The sequence below is a fragment of the Python bivittatus genome, unplaced genomic scaffold (assembly GCF_059951505.1).
Source record: "Python bivittatus isolate LINGU-HERP-01145 unplaced genomic scaffold, Pbiv_v1 ctg000670_np1212, whole genome shotgun sequence".
Classification (NCBI taxonomy): domain Eukaryota; kingdom Metazoa; phylum Chordata; class Lepidosauria; order Squamata; family Pythonidae; genus Python; species Python bivittatus.
Genome location: NW_028277094.1, coordinates 7,792,096 through 7,814,758, shown reverse-complemented (window position 1 = coordinate 7,814,758; position 22,663 = coordinate 7,792,096). Strand labels below are relative to the sequence as shown.

Below are 22,663 nucleotides of genomic sequence, written 5' to 3'. Positions count from 1 at the left end.
AAGATTGTAAATATTAATAGGATGTCTCCTTGCCGTCAGGCAGCCGTGATTAGCAAATGAGGTTGTGGCTGATTTTATTTATTTTGATGGAGTTTTAGATGTGTTACGAAGGATGCTGTCAGAGGGGGGATACCTTCCTGTTGGCAGCTCACAAGGTGGTCGAAACTCATGAGGAGGAGTAATCCCATATTGCCTGTAGGGTCTTGAGGAGAAAGGCCATGTCCTAAAACAGTGTTTTTCAAACTTGGCCACTTTAAGATGGGTGGACTTCAACTCCCAGAATTCCCCAGCCAGCATGGCTGGCTGGGGAATTCTGGGAGTTGAAGTCCACCCATCTTAAAGTGGCCAAGTTTGAAAAACACTGCCCTAAAACTCTTTGTATTGCTTTAGTAAGCAGCAAGCTGTGAATTGAGGGCAGGAAGAGAGAGCGAGAGATGTACCCACTGGATTTGAATTCATACAGCGGTTGCTGATAAAGTTGGATGATGGTCTAAAAGCCTATCCAAGTACAGATCTTGGGTCATTTGTAGTAGCCACCTTTCAGGTTTAGGGTAAGAAAGCTGTCCTGGACCCATCTCCAATTTTCAGCATTATTCTTTGCAATCCAACTGCGTGTTTCTGCAGCATAAAGGAATTCTGAGAGCATCATCTGGGTAAATTTCCAACATAGCTGTCAGAGGAAGTTTTGCTTTGGTGCCGTAGGGGACGTAACCCGTTGTAAAATGGCAATTGGCTGAAATTCACCTTGCCAGCCCTCTAACCTCCTTCCTTTGGGGTGGGGGGTGTCATTTTCTGGCAGGTGGACTATTTTCCAAAGCCTTCCACTGCAAAACCTTCTGTCCTTTTTATCTCTTATAAAAATGTAGGGAGATCCATTTGGGGGCATCTTTGAAAATAAAGATGATGAGGGGTGCAGGCTTCCAGCTGTCACCCCTCCCCATCTTTTCTTTAAACCAAAACCCGTTCAAAAGGTCTGGTGGGTGAGGAAGTGCAGGGGGCCCCAAGAGTTTTGGGGCTACGTTGGTGCTGCATTACGACCAAAGCATTAAATCAGTTTTGGTGATTAATGGGAATCGCTCTGCTCTGCGGTCAGTGAAGGCGATTGTTCTAACTTGATTCTCAGAAAATTTTTAAAAATCCAGGCAGAAGGTGGTCAAAAATAACAGTAAAATGGCTGCTTGAATTATTCCTTACTTGCAGGAAACAGCCCAGCTACGGCCAGTCTGCTCTCACCCAATATTTATTTATTTATGGTCAGTGACCAGCATGGTAAAAGTAATTGCCAGTTACCAGCAGTAAACAAGCCTGCTGAACTGGCTGGCTTGTTTTTTGCTGGCAGGTGGTTTCTTGGTGTCGGAGCATGTGTGGTGAGGTCACTATGCAAGCCCCACCCCCAGTGGCATCCTGCCATACTACAGGCACGTAAAGGAGGGGCTTGTGCAGTCTCATGGGGGGCCTGTAACTTGTCCCGCTTGGCTGCAGATTTCCCTGCTACCTGTGTATCAACCCACACTCACACCCTGCAGGTTCTTAGGCTATAGACCGGTTTTCTGTGGCTGTGCATCATATAATGAGAAATGCCCTGCATTGCTGGCTTTCATCCACGGGAATTGGAAGCCGCAAGATTTCAATTCCTCCCAGCCTGATTTTGTTCACTGGCTTCTGGAAGGTTTCTTAAGCTGCAGTGTCCCCAAATCTTTGTGCATGTACAGGAGTTCCCTTTTTGTTGACTTCAGTATTTGCAAAATAATGTGATAAAGGATATAACAGATAGAGTAACAGATTTCCTGATTTTTTCCCCCGTGTTGATTAGGAGACAGGTGGTGGTACAGAAAGTAGATGTGTGTCTTTTTTGTTCTCAAGTTTAAAATGAGGCTTGTTCGAAAGACATGCTGGAGAATTCAAAGGGAGATTTCAGCAAACAATGTCCTTATAAACAGGACATTTATAAAGAATAACATTCAAAAGAATATATTATAGTATCAGGGAGTGTGTATGTGTGTCTTTGTGTGCATGCACACACACGTAAAATTCTGGAAGAGCTTAATGATTTTATCACTTTTTAGTAAAGTTCTTTGCATCATTTTTCATTTAATTAAAAAATACATAGTTTTTCAATGATTCCTCTAGAGAGGCAGGTGTCTTCCTGTCCTTTTTCCAAACGTTGCTTTATTTCTCTGAAATATTCCTACAAGGATCCAAACTGCAGTCTGAATTACACGGACTGAGATCAGACAGCATGCCAAACCAGGTTTGTCTGGTTTAAACTTACCATGTGTGAACCCAGTTACTATGGTTTGTAAACTGACTTACAGTGCAGTGTGTGTGTGCTCTCTTATGTACGAGAGGTAACTAAAGGTTAGAGTCCCAAAAAGGCTTGTGTATGTGTGTTTATGCATCTGTCGTCCCCCCCATTTCCATAGTCTGGCTGGGTGGGGAATTCTGGGAGTTGAAGTCCACATGTCTTAAAGTTGCCAAGTTTGAGAAATAGTGCTTTACAGGAACAATTTGGGAATGGAAATGCAGCTTGTGCAACTTTTCAAGAGCTCGAATACAAATTCGCAGGGCATGATTGAGCAACACCCTCTGAATCCTCTTCAAAATTGAACAGCTGGAAGAAAGTTCAGGCGACATTTCCCTAGCACGCTGAACACCTGCATTCTTTCATTGTAGAAGTCCTGAGGACTGGACAGTTTAAAAAAGCCATCCCTTGCCCCATTTTAAAAGATATATTTTTGGTCGCAGTTCAGCTAATCAAGGTTTTTCTTTTCTATGGGTTTCAACAGCACAGTGCGATCCTCTGCAACAATTCACCGCATGTCCTCTCTGGTCAGTGTAGCCCGAAACTAAAAATACTGAATCAGAATTGCTTCAAAGGCACCAGGATGGAAAGACTCTGAAATACCCGTGAGGGAGGAATGGTGGCTGAAGGTGACAGAATTGGCAGAGATGGCAAAATTGACTGGTTTGATTAGGGAAAAGACAGTAACCACATTTGTTAGTGACTGGAAACCCTTTATGGACTTTTTGCTGAAAACGGGGAAAAAAATGAACTTGTGATTTACGGGTCTGATGATTAGAAAGGGTAGAATATGGAAAGAAGGGAGCCATGATGCTCCCTCAGAGAGAGGATAAAATATAAATGTATTTATAACTGCTGTAAAGATCGGAAGCCGCTCCTTTATATCTCTTTTTTCTTTTCTGTCTCTCATTTCTTATTTACTTATCACTTTTCTTTTACTTTTTCTACTTTTACTTTCCTTTTAAAATTGGTATTGTCTTCATTCTGTAAAAAAAAAAAAAAACTTCAATAAAAATTAATTTTAAAAAAATTGCGTCAAAGGGAAAACCTCACATGAGAGTGAGTTGCAAGGCTGTGCAGCCTTACTTCCAGAAAAGCGCTAAGTGGGATTTCTGCTTTAATTCAGTGCGCTGGATCAGGGCCCCAGACCACATTTGGCGCAAGGCAGGACGGATTTCAGTTGCACAGGATGGGAAACCTGAAAAGCAATTTAAATCGGCTCCTGACGGTTCTTTTTATAAAGGTATTTCTGCCCTCTGCTGGTGAATTAAAAAAGGCCATTATCAGTGTGTTTTTGAGAGGCAGTTTGGTGTAGTAGTTAAGGCACCAGGCTAGAAACCGAGAGACTCTGGGTTCTAGTCCTTCCTTAGGCACAAAGCCAGCTGAGTGACCTTGGGCCAGTCACTCTCCCTTAGCCCTAGGAAGGAGGCAATGGCAAACCATGTCTGAAATCTTGCCAAGAAAACTGCAGGGACTTGCCAGGCAGTCGCCAGGAGTCAACACTGACTCGGCGGCACTGGAAAAAAAAAAAGTTTTAAAAGACCTGGGAAGTTAAATTATTTATTACCAAAAGCAAGCAGGTTGTGATCTTGGAGGGAGAGGGGAGTGACAAAAGGAAACAGTCCTGCATCTGTCATGTCCACATGCGCGACAAAGATCACTCCCTGCAAAAGCCGATGAGATGACTCTGGCATTTAAGAATAAAACAAATACAGGAGGTGGTGATCCAGAAAGACGATTACAAAAATGAACGAACGGCATCTACTTATATTCAAATTTTTTATTGACATAAAAAACCTAACAGACAAAAATAAAAAGGGCGTATTGCTTTTCTGATCTCTCTTGCAGAGCCAAAAGAGATTTCACTTAAGAGTTGAGGAGTTCTAGCAAGTGGTCAGGGTAGGAAAGAAACGGGTTAATTCCAGAGCCAATTTCTTGATCTGGCAGCTGCAGAAACCACTGGAATAAGAAAATCTATTGACTTGGGCAGAGAAAAGATGTAAATATCTTTACTGCTGGTGGCAGGAGAACTACAAGCCAGGATCCACATGTCAGTGTCTCTGAAACTTGGCAACTTTAAGATGGGTGGACTTCAACTCCCAGAATTCCCCAGCCAACATCCTTTAAGATGGCTGGACTTCAACTCCCAGAATTCCCCAGCCAGCTAATTCTTGGAGTTGAAGTCCACCCATCTTAAAGTTGCCAAGTTTGGGAAACACACGTCTAGATCCTCTACACGTTTTACTCAGCCCAACAGGCTGTAAGACAGGACAGAAATTCCAGCACAATCTCTTCCGCCTCGCGAAAACACTGATTTGTGGAAGGAATTAAGAGCAAGAGGAACACCCAGTTCATCTCAGCAAAAGTCTTGATCTGCCTGGATTGTGGTTCATTGAGCAGCAAGCAAGGAATGACTTCGGATGGTAGTCTCAAGAAATGCCTTCTTTCGGGAATTACAAAGTGAAAAAGTCATCCTGTTTCCTCCTCGACAAACTCTTCCATTTCTCAGACGCCTAGAAACATGGTCACGGTGAACTTTCGGCTATTAATACTGCTACCGGCAGGATGTGAGAAGGTTTCTTAATTTGCTACTGAACGGTTTGAGGCATTTCACTCCATGCTTTGGCCTTTTTCTTAGCCAGAGACAGCCAGGGGGGTTCAGTGGGGCTGCAGGATGCCACGGGAAGGATTGGCGCTGACCTTGGGTCCTTCTCCACCCGAGGACCTTCCTGTGGGGGGATTCTGACAGCTCCGTCTGAAATACAATGCAGGATATTAAGAACCCCAGGAGGCTTTGGATGCTTGGCCAACCGGATGCCCTCTAGATGCCATGGACTTCACCTCCCATAATGCCCAAACTCAACATGGCCATGGGAGCAGGAGGAATGGTGGGTGAAGATGACAGAACTTGCTGAAATGGCTAAATTGACTTGTTTGACTAGAGAAAAGACCAGATCTACATTGATTGGTGACTGGAAACCCCTTATGGACTTTTTGCATAAAAATGAAAAAAATGAACTTGTGATTTATGGTTTTGATGATTAGACAGGATAGATTATAGAAAGAAGAGAGTCATGATGTAACTTTAGAGAGAGAGGTTAAAATATAATTGTACTTATAACTGCTGTGAAGAAGATTGGAAGCCACTTGTTTCTATCTTTCTTTATATCTTTTTTTTCTTCTGTTTTTCTTCTACTTTTTTCCTTTCTGCACTTTTAGTTTTTTCTTTTCTTTTTCTTCCTTTTGCTTTCTTCTTTTTCATTCTATTTTAGTTTGCGTTAGTTCTTGTTATTGTTGTTAAAACTTTCAGTAAAAATTATATTAAAAAAAAAAACATGGCCATGGGAGCACAGATATCTATAGGGAGTGGTCAGAAGAGTCAACATGGCAGCTGTCACCATGTGATCAAGGTCCTGCCCCTTGGTATGTGCGTGTGATGTCACATGCACAAAGGGGCGGGGCTTTGTGCATTTGTAAATGCCATCTTGACTTTTTTGACCCCCTCCTCTGCAGAATCCCCTGCCACAGGGAACAGAGTTCTAGAACCACATTAGTTCAAATCTAGTCATCAGAGGAGAATTAAACCAGCAACTGAGGATTCTGCGAAGACACTTAGAGCTTTAGGCTACTCCTAGGAGATTGTGTTTTGGGGGAATTGATGTCGCACCGAAAGGATTGCAATTTTTAATCTACTGGGCCACCAACAGGACTTGCAGGGGAATGTCTTGCAGGGGGATGAGATGGGCCTCTCCTCTGGTCCAGGATGAAAAGGAAAGGAAATGCTGGCCTTGGAATGGGAAATGGGGTTGAGCATGGAACATGATCATTTCATTGACTCTCTGAATTCTGAAATATATCAACAAGCAGCAACTGATTTTAGTCCAAGAATGTGAGATCAAAGCTTATTTCTTAATACCTTTGGCAGCCAGTGCAGCTGACTTCAACGGTACTTTACTCTCCAGTAGACGCACATGCTGGTGAAGGCCGCTTTTCTTGGGTGAATTGTCGCTGGTAAGGGTTACTTGCTATAAAGTTAAAAAAAAAAAAATCAACTTATACGCAACACAGAAGTGGTCCACCAAGATGGCCCATTTTTTTTTTCTCGTGCAGCGGATCAGTTCAAATGCAACATTTCATGGTCTTTCCGACAAGCGTTAGAAAGATGAAAAAGACTTCCTACAACAGCTGGAAGCTGCTGTTAATAAGCCAGGCTCTTTAAATGTTTTCGAAACAATGCTGTAAGAGAGCCTTTGGCCATGTAGTGCATTATAGTGAGAAGTACATTCTCACAGCCCTTCCCTAGTTTTTTGAGGGGTAGGAGATACCAAACATTTGCCAGCAGCTAGTATTAGTTTCCACCTGGATTATCTCAGGACTAAATCCAAAACCTGGTGCTGGAAAGGTTGCAATTGTTTCTTGCTTTGCTTTTATTCAATTGTTCTGTTTAAATGTTTATTTGTTCATTTATTTATTTCCATAAATATATACACCACCCAGTTCCCACAACTCTGGACAGTTTATGTCAACCCACCCTACCAAAAAAACAAGTCCTTCACATCTCCATCAATAAACAACTGACCCAAATGAAGAAAATGGAAGTCTGATCATAGCACTAAACTCTACTAAAGATCAAGCTCATTTAAATAAAAGAGTCTTCACAGCCTCGCAGAAGGTCAACAAGGAACACGTCAGGGGTATCTCCACAGGAGGATCTTCCACAGTGTGAAGGCCACCACAGAAAGGGACTGCCTTCAGAGGCACATCACTCTGATTTCTCATAAAAATAGGACCCTGAGCATCTCCTCCCTGTTTGTACATATGAGTCAGGCATATGGAGGAGTTTCACAGGTCAAGACTAGCTCTTCCAACATTCCTGTGACATTCCACCCACTGACAAAGACTCACATTGTATTACCGCAGTATTCATATGGTTCTACCTTTTCCAGGGGAGACACGCTTGTAAGTTTCACCTCCTCTTTTTGTGTTTTGGCTACAGCTTCCTCTTTCTTTTTCTGTCCTTTGGCAAAAGCGTTGCCCTGGAACCCTTGCTGTTTCAGTTTTGTCACTGAGATCCAAGTCGGCTGAAAGCTTGGGCCTCCCAACAGCGACACTGGAATTTGTTCTAGAAGAGAAAGGGATGGAAATACAGCTCCACGTTTCAGCTTTGTCCTTCTCAGCTGTGACCTGCCTGCGCTCTGCTCTAAACCTACCTTGTCATGGCTCTGCCCTGGCTTCCACCTTGCTTGTAAGAATCTACCTGCCATAGGTGGGATTGGCTCTTGTATTAGGTACAGCGAGGCAGCAGATTCTGGTGCAAACTATTAGAAGTCAAGATGTCCCCAGTTATTTCCTTGGCTTTGAACAAAACAAAACCATGGAGATGTTGATTTTTAGCACGGTAAGCCATCTTTTCCAAAATGGACCCTTCCAGGTATGCTCTATTACAATATCCATCAATTTCTCACTGTACATCAACGACAGTGTAACTAGAGAAAATTGTTCTGAAGGAACAGCCTGATGGGAAATGCTTTTTAGCCCTGTTTTTCACCTGATTTCTATGCCCACATAGCTCTCTTAGTGTCTGTTTTAATCTTCACATTATTGCTATCAAACGGGCCCTAAATACTATTTGCTTCAGAGAAAGAACAATAATGAAGAGACAAATAAAAAATCAATGCTGGGTATATTTGTAGTGCAGTTGTAAATGGCTAAACCCAGTTTCTTCCCAGAAACTCGAGTTCTGTAAGCAGTAGGCAAGAGGGTTCAAACAAGAGAAATCATGCACCAGGATTTTTGAGGTGGACGAAGCCATACTGCCAGGAACGGACATAACATCAACACTGTTCAAGGCGGTGGAGAAATCAGGGTTCTCAATGCATGGATCCTGATGGGGAAAAGGGCAGGGATGGTGGAGAAGCTAAAAATAATTGTATATACAGGCATTGCTTTTTGGATTAGGCACATTTCTTGTAGCAAACTCTTTCCTACATCTTACAGCACTACTCTTACTGTTCACACATCAATGAGCAGCCCAAGAATCTGAACAGCCCTGAAATTGTCTGTAGAGGACAGAGGGAATGGCTCTGAAGGGTAGGAGAAAGAACCACTACCGAGGCAACCGTCAGATAAGCGGGGCTTGAGCCCTGGCCAAGGAAGTAATGTGAGAAAATGTCTCAGACAAGCCCCCCTCCCCAGTTCACACAAAGATAAAGGAAGGGAGGAGGAAAGCACATTCAGACTTGCAAGATTCTGTTACTACCGCTATTACAATAAAAGTAGCATTGGTTAGCACTGACCTCTATGGCATTGGTTTCTTAGTCTGGTCTACCTTGTTGAGTGACATTGTCCCATTTCAATAGGAGAAATACCTGAAGGTTTGCTTGCTTGCTGTTTGGTCCCTCCTTCTCCTTCAGGTTTGGCCTTAAGCAGATTTTTCTCTTGGGTGCCGGAGTTTGCAACCAAACCCTTAGCACCAGTTGTAAGATTTTGAAGGGAGGTTGCAGAGCTTGGTGCCTTGGCTTCGACTTTTACAGAGGATGGTGGAGAAGCTGCCAATGGAACCAGCTTGGGAGGGTCCCGATGATGTTCTGTTTGGTACTTTAGCAAAGAAGAGGTTCTCCTCAGCTTTACTCCAAATGGGCTCTCACAGCTCTGCACTTCCTCAGTGGAAGAATTCAAGTTGGCTGCCATGTTTCTATCGCCCCTGTCAAGTCTCTCAGGACTGTTTAATATACTTATTTGTGACATTGCCTCTAATGGAGAAATTCCTTCAAACAACTCTGGTCTTATGGGAGATGTTGGAGAATTTCTAGGACAGGAATTGTCTACAGAGCTTGAACCTCCTGAGAGAGATCTCTGCCAGGCTGGAGCAACAGTGAACCTCACTGGCTTAGCAGGAGTGGACTTCGTCTGGGTCTTGATCATCTCCTCTGTAGCTTTGCTTTCTTCCTTGGTTATGACATTTCCCAGCTGAACTCCAACAGGAGAGCTGACAGGAGGACAGGTTTTGGAAGCAACCTCAGTAGATCCCACAGTGGATGGTCTTCCAGAAGAAAGACTACCCGACTCTTGAACAGTGTTGTCCTCTGGCTTTCTGACACTGCTGCTCAGGACAGAGCAACTGAGTTCAGGTAGGAGGTATGGTTTCTTGCCCGCTGCACTCAGAAGCATAGGTCTATCAGGATCAACCTTCAATGTGGACAATGCTCCCTGAAAACAATCTGTTGGCTTCACAGGGCCTTGAGAAAGCTGAAGTTCCATATCTGAAGGCCTTCTTCCAACTTCTTTGACAGTTAGGCTGTTTTTGTGCACTAAGTCCTTTGGGGCATCTGAGGAAACCTTCAGAGCAGATGAAGAAAGTTGTGGAACATACAGTACAGGATCTGCCTCCAGAGAAACAGAAGTGTCTCCACAGACAGATCTGTCACATGCTCTGGCTCGGTTCCTGGCAGGTTTAGTAACATTTGCCCTGTCATCCGTTCGTTGTGAGCAGGCTATTTGGATACCTTCTGCCTCAAGTTCTTTCCCCACATTATTCTCTAGCAAAGCAGAAGGTGATGCCCTGTGGAGTCCAATGGCTTTTGCTTTCAGATGAAAAGATTCAGAGTTCTCAGTGACTTCTGGACCACTCTGTGGCTTTTGATCATCCGTGGGGGCCCAGGTTCCTTTCATCTCCTCATGTTCCACCTTGTCTCCTTCTTTGCAGTTGATGAGAGAGGATGGTACACTTGGACACGGCTTGGTGATGCTAACCTGGAGCTCAGTCTCCGGCAAGTTCTGGGTCTCTGATATCAAGACACAAGTCCCATCTACATGTAGGCCAGCACTGCAAGAATAAGGCAAAGCTTCAGAGGTTCTTGTCACAGGTGATGCATTGTCAGTCCAATCTTCATTTAAATTCACTGCATAGCGGCTCAACATGCCTAGATAAGAAAAGGAAGGTAAGAGAAGATAATGGTTTCCAGCCTTCAAACCTTAATACAAGAAAGCTCTCTGTTGCATGCAGAGATATACTGTATACCACACACTGCTGGCTTTACCTTCCCAATCTTTCTTCTGGCCAGCAGCTTCTTCAAGGAATTTGGAGTCGCTTGTTTTTCCTTCATCAGGCTCCAGAAGATGCTGTTCCTGCAACATCTGTTCCACCTGGTGTGACAGAGAAAACTGTTTGGACAATTTGCAGAGGGCAGATTGCTCTGCAAGTTCAGTGTAAACAGAAGGCTTCTCAACAAAGGAAGAGCGTCCTTGGATTAGTCAACTGGCCTATGTTTAGAAAATGGAGCATTACAAAAGGCTGTTCCTTCCACTGGAGCACACTTTCCTCACTACTTCCTTAAGGATCAACTATCACTTCCCCCAGGTGTTCTCCAGATGTGTTGGGGTGACCATTCCCAGAATTCTGGGAGGTGAAGCCCAAATTGATGATATTTTAGTATGTTGTGGGCATACTCATGAAATATTTGCTGGGGGGTGCATCTAGTCCCAAAATACCCTTTTCCCAGAAGGCAAAGGAGCATGGAGGCTCCCTTCCAGTTCCACCCCATTTTCCAGAAGACTTTTTACCTCCTCTGTTTACCTTTGCCCATTTGATTGGGGAGGTAGATACCCTTCTAACAATGCAGTGAGCTGGCACCACCCCACAGTCTTATTTTCCAAGAATGTTTATGGGCCATGTACTTGGAGTCTTGGGAATGAAAACGCTGCTCGAGCTTTGACTTGCAGCGTGCCACAACCCATATGATTATTTCCATCCTTTCCATCTTTTGCTTTTTAAACAATGTAGCAGCCTGGGAGATCATCTTTGGGCACCTCTGCGCCCATGAGCATCACGGAGGGAATGCCAGTCCAGCCCATTTGGAGAGGTTTACTGTAGGTGAGAGAGAGCTGCTCCACCATGTGCAAAGGTGCATCACTATTATGCAGTTGTTATTAACATCCAGCAACAGAATTTGACAGCTTTGGTTGTTACAGCTTTCCTTTTGACCTTTTAAATAGCACAGTGCGTTATCTTGCCCTGTTAGAATCAACGCTTGCATGGGAGTTCCCTCCCAGGTTTGGTTTTCTAGCAGGCTGAGAGCGTCCACCTCTCCATCTTTTAACTCAGGGTCGTTCTCCTTCCAGATTTTAGGCGTAGACAGCTTTTACGTTACAGCAGTCAAGTCTATACGCGTTGTTTGTCCTTTCTGCTGGTCTGCAGCCATGAAATTAAAAGACGCTTGCTCCTTGGGAGGAAAGCTATGGCAAGCCTAGACAGCATATTAAAAAGCAGAGACGTCACCTTGCCGACAAAGATCCGCATAGTCAAAGCTATGGTTTTTCCAGTAGTAATGTATGGCTGTGAGAGCTGGACCATAATTTTAATTTTATAATTTTAGCTTAGATTTTTTAGCTTTTGTAGCTTTTTTATTTTTGTAATGTTTGGTTTTTATAACTTTTAATTGTATTTCTGATTTTAGTTTGTTGTAAGACGCCCAGAGTCCCCCGTTGTGGGGAGATGGGCGGGGACAAGTCAAAATAATAATAATAATAATAATAATAATAATAATAATAATAATAATAATAATAATAATAATAATAATGATGATGAAGGCTGAGTGCCAAAGAACTGATGCCTTTGAACTGTGGTGCTGGAGAAGACTCTTGAGAGTCCCCTGGACTGCTAGGAGGTCAAACCAGTCAATCTTAAAGGAAATCAACCCTGATTGCTCATTGGAAGGATTGATAATGAAGCTCAAACTCAGATACTTTGGTCACCTAATGCGAAGAGAGGAGTCTTTGGAAAAGACCCTGATGCCGGGAAAGATTGAAGGCAAAAGGAGAAGAGGACGGCAGAGGATGAGATGGTTAGATAGCATCACTGAAGCAATGAGCATGGAACTGAGCAAACTCAGGGAGGCAGTGAAGGACAGGAAGGCCTGGCGCGATGTGGTTCATGGGGTCACAAAGAGTCGGACACGACTTAACGACTGAACAACAACAACAAGGCCAAAATAAACTGATTGCATTGCATCGTACTGCAATGCATGCTGGATCGCATCTGGCCAAGAATATTCCTGAAACTGAAGTCCCTTGGATGGGTCAGAACAGAGAATCTCTCTCTTTCCAAAGGATCTTTCTTCAAGCAGTACTTACAGGAAGAGGATGGCTCTTCTTAGCAAGGCCCTTTTGCTTGCGTGGGTTCATGGCAATCCTGTGCCTGGCCGCCGAGGTATCCAGGCAGCCCAGGGGAGAAGCAGGAGTATCGAAATCAACTGGAAGCGCGTGGCAGAGGAGTGAGGCAGGACTGCCCGGACGAAGTGAGCTGAGATGCTTAGAAGGAGATTCTGAAACAACCTACACAAGCAGACACATCAATGTGCTTTGGCTCTCGTCTACCTTCTTCACCGTGTGATGCTTTTAGGCATTCTTTTAAACCACTATGTTGCAAACCGCCGGGAGTTACTGGAAGTGCAGCAATATATAACCACTGTAAATATATCTGATGCTTAGGGTTGAAAACAGTTTGAACCTGATGGGCGCAGAACTTCCTCTATTCAGACAAAAATCAAATAACGTATTAAGCAGCCAAGAATCCGCTTTTGGTCTTGGCAGTGAATGGGATGGGTTTCCCTTTGCATGGGGTGGGAAGCGGAGTGCCATGGAGGGCCCAGAAGTATTCTAGCCCTCCCGTTTTTTTTTTCTAGAAAAGATAGCACTTATTCAAGGAGCCACAAAAAAGCTCTCCTGCATGCTAATTCAACCCGATGGCTGCTTCATCATCCTTCCATTCTTGTTATTTACCCATATTTATTTCAGAACATGAGCTTTACCCCCTCCCATTTCTTCAAAAAGCTCAGACAGCCAAAATGCAACTGAACTTTTTTGTGATTTCTTGATAAATTTGGCATTAATCCTTGAATAAATTTGGCATTAAAAGAAAGGATGAGTTTTCTTTCCTCTCCCCCCAATGCATTTATCTCCCATGACATAATTGAGGGATGCGCTTAATGTTTGTCTGCCTCCAAAGACTGTTCCCGTCTCCTAATATTTCTCCTTTTGGGCAGGGTTGACCACCTAGAAAATTGACTTGTCTGACAACAATTAAAAAATGGTCATTTCTACATAGGATGTAGTCTTTCCTAAAGTATTATTTGGGGATGGTGAATAGTGGTAGAATAGCAAATTAACTCTTTAAAATGTCTATTCCATGATGTCACATATTTACGTTATCAGAACAGGGGGATAAGGAGCATGCTGGCAGAGGAATTCTGGGAGCTGAAGTCCACCCATCTTAAAGTTGCCAAGGTTGAGAAACACGGGTCTAGATCCTTCCTGAAACTTACAAACTGCCACACGCAGTCTGCAACAGAACATATGCTTTGGGTGCAGTGAGCCTGGCTTCAGGTCCTGACTTCTCCAGTTAAAAGAAACTTCACAAAGTCCTCCCAGTCAGGACAGCCTTAGGATAGTGGAGTCCTTGGTACTCTCTGAGATTGGTTGTTTGCTTACAGATCTTTCATTACCCAACTAGATAACTTTATCAGCAGTAATGATGTTACCTAGTCAGGTAATGAAATGTCTGCAAGGAAACCACCAAGTTCAGAGAGCACCAAGGACTCCTCAGTTCAACCCTGAGCTACAGAGATTCTCTTCTGTTGCAGTGCTACAATAGGCTGACCAAGGGTCTGTCTTGCTACAAGGCAGATTAACTTCAGTAGCAGGAAAAGCAGGTATTTACCTGATCACCTTCACTGTCTGTCTCCTCTAAACTCAGAGAGCTGCAGTGCTGGACAGGGTTGGAAACCTGCAGGCATATGAGAGAGAGAGAAAATTATGGGAAATAAGAAACACTGGATTTTAGGAACCTATCAAAATAGTATATATACAGTCCACTCCTAAGGGAAGGTGATTTTATATGTCTCTTCCTGTAACATTGCTGAGCACCAGGACCTGGATAGCTCTTAAAACTAATGCACTGGATACAGTCATCTAGAGTGCAAAAGTCCATGAGTTCAATTGCCGGGAGAGAGATTGAACCCTGTAGAATAAGATCTGGCTTTGGACCATGAAAAAAATAGATAGGAGGAAAATTGACTCGTTCAAGCTGTGGTATGGGAGAAGTCTCCTGCACATTTCTTGGACAGCAAACGTGACAAAAAAGCAAGTTCTGGAGTGTATAAAACCAGACTTATCACTGGAAGGCAAAATCACAAAATTCTGCCTTACTTATTTCGGCCATGTCATGCAGTCAAACTCACTGGAAAAGGTAGTTGTGCTCAGAATGGTCAGTGGTAAAAGGAAATGAGGCCACCAAAAAACATAGTGGCTAGACCCTATCACAGCCAACACCAACCAGAGCAAAAAAGCCGGAAAGAAGCCATACAAGATTGGAAAATGTGGAGAGAGCTGGTCCACAGAATCACTGAGAACTGGACACGATTGAACGGATGGCCTCATCATCACCTACCTCTGATGATTCCCAATAAGGATGAAACTGCTCGCATTCTGCCTCCTAGTGGTCAATATAATTAAAACACTGCGTAGGATATACACGCTGTAAAAATAGATTATTTCAGGAGGGCGTGAGAAAAGGAGAGTTAGGCGACATCTCCAAAGGGGGTGTGGGATGATCCTAGATAGAGAAGCATTCACAAGGATGACAAGGTACTTGACTATTCAATTACAGACTAAAACAGCTTGGCCTTTCAACAGCCAGGGCTACTGAGCATTAAGTTGAAATGTTGCATCTACAGAGTGGCATTGAAGGGAATGGATGTCCAGAGGCACAGTATCTGCACACAATCATTGCTAGGGAGCAAAAGCAGACGGTCTGGACACTGTCAGAAGCCAACTGCTAAATTAGATTGACCTCTGGCCCAATCCAGTGGAGCAATTTTGTTCAGAAAGTTCTCTCTTGGGCTTTGAGAGCCACCGCCAAATCAGATTTATAAAAAGAAACCACCAGTTTTGAGCTGCTATTTTTACGCTCCTTGCCCGACTTGGATGAGAAGCCCCCATAAAGCTGATTCAATGTTATGCTACTCAATTCCATCTTGTCCAAAACTAACAGGCAGAAGGGAACAATCTCCTCTTCTCCTTGTTCTCGGATACTCAGCTTAAAAGTATTATAGGAATAATACAGAGGTTTTTATTTTCTTGGCTTGGAGAATTTCTCCTCTTTTACAAAAAGAAGAAGGAAATCACTGTGACAGCTATGATCTGGGGACTAGACTATCCAAGTAATTATTAAAGAAATATGACATTGAAGAAAAAAAGAAATAAACACTCCATCAAGCCTTCTTCTTGCCTGCCAAACAACCCAGAAGGCTGATCTCCTGAGACACTACTTTAAGCTTTCATTAAAGTAAAAAATATTCACAATAATCTCACTCTTCAGTTCCCAGTGATTCCTTCCCTATATTTTCCACTAATTGTGGTGAAGGCACATCTCTAAAGAGCTATTTATTCTGCGCCTGCAGTTTCTCCCAATAACTGCGATTGTTGCTGTAACAGAACGTTAACTCCAAATGATCAATGCTCATAAGGGGACCTCAACAGATGTGGCTTTATAGTAGGTCAACTCAGAGAGGCAATGCAGGATGAATGTGGTCCTAGTGGGTGTATAAACTTACTTTCTTTGAGTTAAAGTTGTTAACTGCACAAAAGGTATTATTTAGGCAGAGCTGTTCTTTATGACCTCTCTGCTAAGAAACTTCACCGGGCACATACCTGAGTTGTGGAAATGGTCAGAACATCATGGAGGGTGGAGATTTCTAGAGAGCTTCTTGTCAAGCCACCATCTTCAGAAACAGTGGCTCCATCTTCCATCCTTTTGCCGGTGATAACTACAGGAGGTGACTCAAGGCAGAGATTTTGCTGCAACTGAAGGTGTTGGAGGTGGAGGTTATAAAAAAATGACAACCACAGAGGAGTTTTAAAAAAGAACTTGTTTCTGGTATTTACAGAAGAGTTGGGCTGAAGGAGTCAAAAACCAAGATATTTGAAGACTGCCAGCTTGGAGGAAGATTATTCCTGGAAATACAGCTTCCTTAGTAAGAGTAGTTTTGCCTTTTATTATAATCACCTTGTTGGAAATAGCAGTTCAAAAATGGAAACATTCATTTATTTTTTTATTTATATTTCAAATTTAGACACCGCCCATCTCACTTAACTCATATAGTTTGGGCTTGTCCTTCTGTTGCCATAGTTAGGGATGAAATTTACAAATGATTAATGTAACTTTGGAGCAGTCATTGCTATTCATGGATGCACACACTCTTCTATCCCCAGTATTTGGAATTTATCAAGGCCCTTCATGCATAGTAGATACCCAAAAGATTCATGATACAACACTGGAAGAACTAATCTAGAGTTGCAAAAGAAGAGAACTTTTGAGCGATCTGGGCAAATTATCCATAGCTGCTTTATTTTTAATGCAGCTGTTCATTTCCTTTTTATTTTTTTTCTTTGAATTTTCCATCACTCATGGGCTGTTTATATTGCTGTTAATTTATATGTATCATTTTTGTTTTATTTTGCTTGCACTATTAGGTTGCTATGACCGTTATTGTTTTTTCGTTCAGTTGTCTGTTTCATGAAGTGGAAAGAAGCAAATTCAAGTTGATTCACTTTCCATTAAAGTGGGAAGACACAAAGCTTGCTGATAGAAGGAGGCTCACCCATTGCCTACGATTTCAGCAAAATAGCTATCTATCCTTTGGTTAAAAAACTGTAACAAAGGAAAACAGGTCACAGTCAAAGGACGTCTGTCCATTGTTGAACAAACCCTATTATAAACATCATCAATTTCCACTTCTGTATAATTTGAAATCATTGGTTTCTGTCTTGTAACAAAGAACTAGCTTGCTTCATCATCTACAGGAGTATCAGGTGAAAGTAGTTATCATAGACCAGTGTTGTCCAAACTTGGCCACTTTAAGATGAGTGGACTTCAACTCCCAGAATTGAGAGTTGAGAATGGCTGGCTGGGGAATTCTGGGAGTTGAAGTCCGCTCATCTTAAAGTGGCCAAGTTTGGACAACACTGTCATAGACTTTCTTAATTTCCATACCCAGTTGCAATCCCTGGGGAGAACAAAGGAATACTTTACCTATAAAGGAATATAAATAGATTAAGCCCCAAACTGCCTTTTCACAGCTCCTGATCATAACACAGCAATCTGAAATTTGCAGTCCCTATGCAAGCTGTCTTTACCAGTCAACTTCAAAATATTTTAAGGGACTTCTGTCCCGTATTCCCAAACCCCGGCTTTGGAAAATCCAGAAGCTAACATCTTAAACTGGATTTTGACCCTCTATGTATGCATTTGTTTGTTTTGAAGACTTGTATGGCCTCTTACCTTACGAAGCACAATTTTGAATGGCTCACAATAAGAACAAAAACCAAGAAACAGTAAAATCACAAACTTCTACAAGCTTTCCTAACAGGAAAGCCCAGAAAATATTCCACAGGGCCCCCATTCTGCTAATAAATAATATGCTTGGGTGAAAGGGAATCACTCCATTGGTCTATTTGGCCATTTGGGATGCTGCGTATCTCATGGGCAACCTCTGTCAAAAATGTATGGTTCGGTTCCTAGCCTTGTTGCATGGACTGCAGCTTGGCAAGCAGAAATCAGAAAGAACAAACCTATCCTATTTAGTAACATTGTGCTGTTCCTGTCACATCCCAGAAGCTTGGTTAGCCTGCAGACAGAACACAATTGCCCACTAGGCTAGCTACTGAACAGGCTGAGATCAAGAGATACATCATTTGTTGCCTCTCAGATGGCTTTCCTTGTGCGCCATAAACCTACGAGGAAACATTGGTGGGGAAAGGAGGGAAGAACTTCACTGGCTCTGTTAAACAAACACAATTCTTCACTCTCTCAGGGTGCAGCACCACCTCCTGACTGGAGCCTGAAATGGCACTATCCACCCGCCACCATTTGGTTTTCACACAATGCTCCTAACTGAAAGGCGCTGTGGAGAAAACAAAACGACAACTGACATTTGTGGACACCAGACAATACAACTTCTGTTTGCTAGAGGAAGCAGATGGAGGGGAATAGATTGCTGAAGGATTTTGATCATAGTTTCTGATGCTAATGCTCCAGTATCATTAACCATGATGTTGATCTGTATCAGGGTTTACCTCTGTAAGAGATGTAGCTTCCTTGTCACTGGACCAGAAAGGGAGAACAAGAAGAATTAAACCCCCTTCCTACCAAAAACATATTTTGTTCTGCTATGGGATGGAAACATTGCGTGTCATTTATTCGTTTGAATTATTTCTTTCCTAACACAGTCCAGATAAAAATCCTTCCAAAAAGCTTGTTTACAGAGTAAAGAAGATGACCTTGATAGAATATGCAAGAATTGTTAACTAGGCAAAGGGGGCTGAAACATTTTTTAAGGCCAGAGCAATGCTCAGAAGCGACTCCAACAGATGCCCCCCTGATTCACTGGTGTATAAGAAGGAAGAGGAGGTCCAGCACAATCAGACTTGCAAGATTCTGTATTTATAGCCCATCTCAATAAAAAAGAGTTTTAGCCTTCCTGTGAAGTTGATTTCCTGGTCTGGTCAACCTAGTGGAGCTGACAGCTTGCAAGTAAAGTCAGTCACTCTTTTTGATGGGAGATTTTGATGGTGATGTTTATGCCCAAATTGCTTCATGCACAAGTCAAATTAAAATCCACAAGAAGTCCCTCTCACCTGGAAATTTTTCACTTTCCCAGGGAAATTCTCCTGCGAGGGTGCTTCCCCAGCCACATCACACAATGCTTCGGGAAGGAAGAGGCTGTCATGTGATAAGGCTTGGTTCCCCATGCTTCCGTTGGACCTGAAAGGTGAAGTAAATCTTAGATTTTTCAAAGATTGCCACTGAAATGCTGCCTTTAAAGGGGAAAAACAAAACCTTTTGGCAAAAACAACAATCCGATAAGGTAGGAGAATCTAACCAGCATTTTGTGTATAGAAAACTAAGTAGGAAGAAAAAATATCTTGCAAAAAGTTTGCAGCCAAGCTGAGATGAGATGCAAGGTTTCCTAGATGTTAGGATATACAGCCCATATACTAGGTTGTGACGGTTCAATTTTGAAAAGTTTAATTTTGCTTTTGAAATATTGATGTATATTTATTTTTGTTATGCAAGAAGGCACAGATAATGTATTTCTGCAAACAGCATTCAATATAGTTTAATTTAACACATTTATAGTGGTTTTATACAGGGGCCCAACTAAATGACTGCACTTAATCAACCTTGGCTGATCCTATAGAGCTAAGCAGCCTCAGAGCTGGTTTATATTAGGACAGGAGACCACCAAGAGACCCACAGCTATATATGGGCTAGACTGGGAAGTTGAAACAACATCCAGGGAAAAGGCAACAGAAAATCACTACTGTCTTGCTGCCAAGACAACTACATGGACATGGTTCAGCTGATCATCAGGAGATGAGCTCAACCTAAAGAAGACTTTATGTAACATTACCTTTATCTGCCTTAATGTAAGAGGCCACACTGTCGATTTGTTGGGAGGAGAGGTGTGCTCACCCAAGTGTGCAACTCACTCATCTACATTCATCCACAATGGACAGCACATGATCCTGTCCATTAAGTCACAAGGCACGCAGCTCCATTTCAAGAAGAGGCCGCCTAGAGCTTGCAGGCAGAAAGCCACCTGCCCGCTCAGAAGGTAAGAACATCTCCAGCTGACATCCACGGGCCTGAGAAGCTGGAATGGGATCTCTGCCTAAATCCTTGAAGAACATATGGTTTCAGTATGGTCTTTATCCGTTGCAAACCTTCCGGGATACCAACTAGGAAACAAAGTCCATGGGAAACATAGAGTTCAAAATAAACCTTAAATAAATCAACCACACTGGGGTGGCCCTCCAGATGTTCTTGTAGCCATGCTCTTGGGACCTTCACCAGCATGGCAGGAACACAACTTCCAGAGAGCTACAGTGTCCCCACCTCTGATGGACATCTTAGTACTATATATCTAAGCCGAATATGAGCAAAGTCATTGGCTGCTGAGATCCATGTCTCTTTATGTCCCAGCTGCTTTATTTCTTATTTATTCCTTTCTTATCTGAGGTGGAAGGGCAGTGCTCTCTTCCTCTTGGCACCCATGAGATGCATGGAAGCAACACCCTGTATTGTCTTTAAACAGCAAAAGCAAAGCAACAATGCAGTGTGCACACGCACTCATACACGCGCACACACACGTGACCATCCAAGCCAACCCCACACAGCTAATGAGCACCGTCTGGAGGAGTTGTCAGAAAGGGGGCAGCCCCATTCAATCTCTTCTGCATTTCTGCCCGTGAAAGACTCCCGAGGGGAATTTTTCACCACATGAGCTGTTTTGAGGCACACTGCAAACGGGAAAGAGGAAATTCCTGGAATTCCAACCCGGCACTGAGATTTGTTTATGCACCAACTTGAATGACATGAGTTTCCGTGCTGCAGGACAAGCTGGCTTGCCTGTCGACACAAGATGGAGAGGAAAACTTACTCTGTGCCTGCAGGCCAGTGGAGCAAGATGGAGTCCAGGTTGGGAGGGCTGATATCACTGTTGGACTGGCTCGGTTTGAGTTTCGTCTCCTCCGTGGGAGACGGGAGCTCTTTGCTCTTCTTTTTCTTGGCAAAGAAGTCCTTGAACGTCTGAAACTTGGATTTTTTCTTCCCTGCACAAAAAAAGGTGTCAGCTACAGAACTGGGCTCAACTGGGTTTAAACCATAAGAGCAAAACTAACTTTCTTGGAACATGAGACCCTTTTATGATATTTCAAATTATTTAGTTGCACTTCGAAGCACTGGATTTGGGGTTATTTAATTGCATTTCATTTTTTTTCATATATATACTTTTTATTGAAACTTTTAAAAAGGAAGATAAAAACTAATATATAGTTAAGGAAAGCAGTGGCTTCCAATATTCTTCACAGCAGTTATAAGTACAATTAGATTTTAACCTCTCTCTACAGTTACATCGTAATACTCTTCTTTCTATAACCTATCCTGTCTAATCAACAAAATCATAAATCGCAAGTTGATTTTTTTCATTTTTATGCAAAAAGTCCATAAAGGATTTCCAGACACCAATAAATGTAGATATTATTATTTTCTCCAATCAAAGAGGTTAGTTTATCCCTCAGTTTCACCAACCATACCTCTGTAATAGTGTCAAATCTTTCCACCTTTGTGCATATAGTAATCTCGCTGCAGTAATCATATATTGAAATAATCTTTATACAGGTAGCCCTCGACCTATGACCACAACCGGGACTAGAATGTCCATCACTAAGCGATGCAGTCATTAAGTGAGTTGTGCTCAATTTTACGACCTTTTTTGCCATGGTCGTTAAGCAAATCACACAGTCAATAAGCAAATCTGGCTTCCCACATTGACTTTGCTTGTTGGAAGCCCCCTGGGAAAGTTGCGGATGGTGATCATGTGACCCCGGGATGCTGCAACTGTCATAAATACATACTGGTTGCCAAATGCCCAAATTTTGATCACATGACCACAGAGATGCTGCAATAGTCATAAGTACGAGGACTGGTCCTAAGTCATTTTTTTCAGTGCTGTTGTAACTTCGAATGGTCATTAAACAAATGGTTGAAAGTTGAGGACTACCTGTATTGAAATAATCTTGGGGTTATTTAATTGCATTTCAAAGCACTGTTCTGCCTGTGTATCGGAAGGGGTTTGTTTCCTTTACAGGTACTGTTGCTTCTGTTGTTAGCATTGATGGCTGGTGACTACTACAAGGCAACGGCAGACCAATTTTGGTTTTGGTTTTACGGCTAAAAACTGAAGCTGGGCTGCTATAAGCATGAAGGGGTGTTTGATTTCTGGAGAAACCACAGCTCCGTGGAAAATCAACCTTGCATTTCTGGGCCATGGGGGCTTCTTCCTCCCCCCAACAGCTTGGGAGCTCCATGTATAAGACCCAGAGAAAGCGTCTGGCCCTTGGGCATCATGTTTCAAAGACAAGGCAGCTTCCTGGGGGATGCTGCAGGTGTCTCTGGGGTGCAGAGAAATCATGAGATTAGCAGAGCCTAGCCCAAGATGCACTGTAGTCTATTCTGTGGCTCAACCAGAGGCTAGCAATGTAATCAGTTCTCACAGCTGGAGGACTCCTTTGAAAAAAAGACAAACAAAGCACCCTTTAAGTGGGTGTTTGTCTCCTCCTTTCCCTGCAAATCATTTTTCACCCCCCACCCCCCACCCCAAGCCCCGCGGTGCCAGGAAGCATGGTGGGAACAAGACTGTGACGCCATTCGCTGCAGACAGTGACCACTTTGAGACACAAACAACGGAATTACTACCTGTTCTTCCTCTGCCCTGCTGGAGAGGGCACGGGTGCGATGGGGAC

General features: G+C 43.0%; 1 protein-coding gene across 3 annotated transcripts in view; it reads right to left on the bottom strand.

Annotated features, from left to right (window-relative positions):
- Positions 1–4,079: 4,079 nt before the first annotated feature.
- The window catches only part of KIAA1210 (KIAA1210 ortholog), a 31,794-nt gene continuing 13,210 nt past the window's right edge, over positions 4,080–22,663 (bottom strand). For 2 of the 3 annotated variants that reach the window (XM_088151493.1, XM_007432034.3), the window contains exons 3-12: positions 20,800–20,971; positions 18,995–19,121; positions 16,010–16,162; positions 14,019–14,084; positions 12,434–12,634; positions 10,342–10,447; positions 8,671–10,224; positions 7,240–7,424; positions 6,219–6,327; positions 4,080–5,057 (exon numbers count right to left, since the gene is read on the bottom strand). In XM_088151493.1, the coding sequence (XP_088007619.1) occupies positions 4,891–5,057; positions 6,219–6,327; positions 7,240–7,424; positions 8,671–10,224; positions 10,342–10,447; positions 12,434–12,634; positions 14,019–14,084; positions 16,010–16,162; positions 18,995–19,121; positions 20,800–20,971 (2,840 nt within the window). In that variant the 3' untranslated portion in view covers positions 4,080–4,890. The remainder of the gene's footprint in view (positions 5,058–6,218; positions 6,328–7,239; positions 7,425–8,670; positions 10,225–10,341; positions 10,448–12,433; positions 12,635–14,018; positions 14,085–16,009; positions 16,163–18,994; positions 19,122–20,799; positions 20,972–22,663) is intronic. The other variant, XM_088151492.1, reaches the window with a different exon arrangement.